Source organism: Atta cephalotes, assembly GCF_000143395.1.
Source record: "Atta cephalotes unplaced genomic scaffold scaffold00005, whole genome shotgun sequence".
Taxonomy (NCBI): Eukaryota; Metazoa; Arthropoda; class Insecta; order Hymenoptera; family Formicidae; genus Atta; species Atta cephalotes.
The window spans coordinates 8,119,465-8,123,124 of record NW_012130069.1 but is presented as its reverse complement, the minus strand read 5'-3'; the positions used below and the strand labels follow the sequence as shown (position 1 = coordinate 8,123,124).

Here is a 3,660-nt window from a genome sequence, read left to right as displayed (position 1 = left end):
TATTTAGTTTATTATACCACAGTACGTAAGAACTACTATACCTACTCTACTATAATTAATTATTAGTCTACCTACCTACTACTACTACACATATATATATATATATATATATATATATATATATATATATATATATATATGTGTGTGTAAAATATAAATTTAGATTTTAAATCTAAATTTTTATTCGTTATTAATCTTTATTTAGAATTAAATCTAAATTCTGTGAGTTATTGCCTTCGACAGGCAATTTTTTAGAATTTTTTTCAAGAATGTCGCCTCCCTAAATTTGCTGCCTCATGCATAACTTGTGTTAGCCTAGGCGTTAATACGTTGTACGTTATCATGATCAAAAATTACAGAAAATTCCAACGTGTAAAATGGATTGATTATGCTCGATCGCTATTTCGTGCCAGGAACGCAGGGTAATTCGCAGCTTCGCTGAATTTTCTCCAGCGCTATAAAGCGGAAAATTATGTGACGCGGAATCCGGTAAATAAACTGTGAAAAAATAAGGATACGCTTCGAGAAAAATAAGCGGGAAGTTATGGGCGCATTTACGGCTGATGACACACCGGCGAGAGGACCGCCGTCGAGCCACGGAAAAATATGCCTTTTTTCATTCGTTTTTCGACAGTAAAAGGAGTCTACGTACATGCGGTAAACGGATCGTAACGTTCAATCAGAGTGGAAAATTATGGGGTACCACTCATGAAGACTTATTGCGGTCGTAGAGTCATCCGTCGCATGTACAACGTGAGATATCACTACGCTATCCAAAATTTTAGATCACGCATATTTTTTATCTCTTATCAAGTGTAATAAAATTTATGTTATTTATCTTAAATTTATGTTATTTGTCTTAAATTTATATTGTTTAGATTTTAAAAAGACAATAAAAATAATATTAACGAAATTTTTTCTGACACAATAAAAAAAGTTTTACAATTGCGTTTATTACAAGTCTAATTTAGAGGTTATTTTCTCTTAAGAAAACGCAAATCTTTAATGATTTTAAATTGCAACTTATTTTTAATTACTATTGTTTTTTTTAATTTTAGATATTCTGTAATGTATTGCTATAGAATGTGTGTGTAAACTTATTACTGTAGAACATTTAAACGTTAAGAATGTTAAAAGGAGATATTCTCGGGAAGAAACAGTGCGGATTGTAATCATGTTTTAACCGATATCGCAAAGACATTTTGAAGATTACTGACTTAGGTATTTCATAGCCGGCGGTTGGTGATGGTATTTCGCAGACACACAATAGAAGCGAATTCCATAAATATTATCAGAAGAGTACAATATTATCTGCGTCATGAAATAACTTACGGTTACGACGGAGACGTGGCTAAGAAACTGTGGAAATTCCGATCTGTCTCGCGGCCGCCGGTCTCTCCGATATCTTAAATAGTAAAACTCGAGAGGAAACTTAATTTCGCAAATACCGATACTTGTAGTGACAGCCGTGCGGTTTCTTCGAGATAAATTCCTGAGATTACCAAAACGACGAGAGTTAGTGTCAGAAATATTATACAAGTGTATGTAAAATATTTCTGTCCAGAGATTTCCATTTTAACTTAATTTTATTACTCTCTTTCATTCTTTGTTATACAATATACGCCAAGTCAGTATGAAGAAGAAATAATAAAAAAAATGAAAAGAATAAAATCTTGAGCTTTCAAGTCATAAAGCATTTTACAACTTTTACAAACGAATGATTTACATTGTTCATTGCACTTAATCGTTCAATATTCGCGAATGAACGAAAATGGCGCCGGCACAAACAGATGTATGTTTTTTAATTCTACACGTAAAGCTAATCGTTCGTTATTTTTACAGTGACGTATCGTTATGGGCGACAAGAAATATACGATTGTATTGCGTAATACACGAGACGCTCGTTGCCGTCGATCGTTCCTGCGAGATTGCGACGTATTAAATCGTGCATGTAATGGAAACGGCGATGTCGCAGTGATACGCTGTACTTTCTCGCCGTCTTGGAGCACGTGCAACTACGAATGTCCTCCACAATCAGATACATGTCTCTGATATCTAGGGCTGTTTCAGTGCTTCCGTAGAAAAGCTTTCACTTTCAAAAGTGATATTTTAAAATGAACGTGAACATATTGCGCGTACAGTTCAATCTACTTTCGAAAAATTACATTTCGTAAATAGAATTTCCGATATTGTAGTATCCTTTTAATGTTATTGGGTTAACTTCTTTTCCAAAAATACTTTAATCTTTTTCCATTCGAATACTTTAATCTTTATAAGACAGAAAAGTTACTATAGTGGCGCTGAAACAGCCATATTTTAAGACAAAGAATGCACAATGAAATAATAAATTATAACAAATTTAACTTAAAGTAAAGCTGCAAGATTTAAAAAAATAGACCTCCGTCTTCTAAAAGTTGATAAATATTCCAACTATCTTAGTAACAGAATTTAGCATGTCCTTCCTACTTATATCTAAGCAGTCTTTGGACTAACTACTAATTTTTTCAAAAAATATATAATAAATGCATTAACTCTGTAAGAGAATTTATGACGGTACGACATCGTTTGTGTCTGACGAAGTTTCCCGAGACTTTCCGGAAGCTCCAACTCGCGTAGAGAGAGACTTTACGACCTGTTTTCACCCTTGTCGACGCGTTAACCGCGGAAACTCACCATAAAGCCGGATGTTCCCCTCAGCGTCGCCAATGGAGTTTTTTGAGATGCACTTGTAGCCACCCAAATCGTGCTTTTGTAGGTTCATGATAACCAGTCGCATCTGCACGCTGTACACTGATGTTTTCACCTCGGACATCGCGTACTTGCTGTTAGTGATTATCATTTCGTCTGCAGAAATATATTTTAAAAAACTAAATTAATAAGAAATATATAAAATTTTATACTTTGGATAAAGCATTTCTATTCAAGATAATTTCTGATTATAGGTAACAAAAAATATTTTCCGTCTCTGTACAGAATGTGTGAATCTCTCAATTATATAAATTTCTTTTAGAATAATTCAAAAGCTATTTTCTTCAACTAATAAGTCATTTATCTTTCAAGTAAATTGAACGACAAGAACTATGCTGATTGTATTGTTCTATTACCAGTTTCTCGGGTCCAATAATTAATGGCCTTAGGTGACGCTTCCACATGGCAGACCAACGTGACGTTAGTTCCGATCGGAGCTCCGACCAGCTGATTCGGTACCTGGACCATCGGGTGAACTGTAAACCATAATGATTCGATCAGTTGCGATTCAGACTAACGACAGCACAACAGCGGTGATGCACCCGTGCGTGCGCGGTTTCCCGCGAACTAATTTGTCTAATTGAACGTCATCGACTATGACGCCAAAGAATATTTTTCTGATTTGTTTCAAAATGAAAATCTTGGAATGGGGAAACAGCAGTGGTGCATTGTACCACTTGCACAATTCAATCGCCTTACTTCGCAGTTACATTGTGGTCCCTTTGTGCGAGTGCGTCATTAGCGAGCTACGTGAGCATCTCACGCTAATGAAACATGCTGACAGATTGTCATTTAGCGAGCGAGCAGAAAGGATGCATTTTCTATCTCTCCCTTTCACTACCTCTGCCCCTCCGCCTCTCCCTCTCCCTCTCTCTCNATCNNGANCTCATCNCTNGACTNCTANNTNANCAT

The 3,660-nt window shown here is 35.6% G+C and overlaps 1 protein-coding gene across 1 annotated transcript in view; it reads right to left on the bottom strand.

Annotated features, from left to right (window-relative positions):
- The window catches only part of LOC105626456 (lachesin-like), a 71,821-nt gene that overhangs the window by 5,349 nt on the left and 62,812 nt on the right, over positions 1-3,660 (bottom strand). Inside the window, exons 6-7 of the mRNA XM_012207757.1 lie at positions 3,105-3,224; positions 2,674-2,844 (exon numbers count right to left, since the gene is read on the bottom strand). Of these exons, the coding sequence (XP_012063147.1) occupies positions 2,674-2,844; positions 3,105-3,224 (291 nt within the window). The remainder of the gene's footprint in view (positions 1-2,673; positions 2,845-3,104; positions 3,225-3,660) is intronic.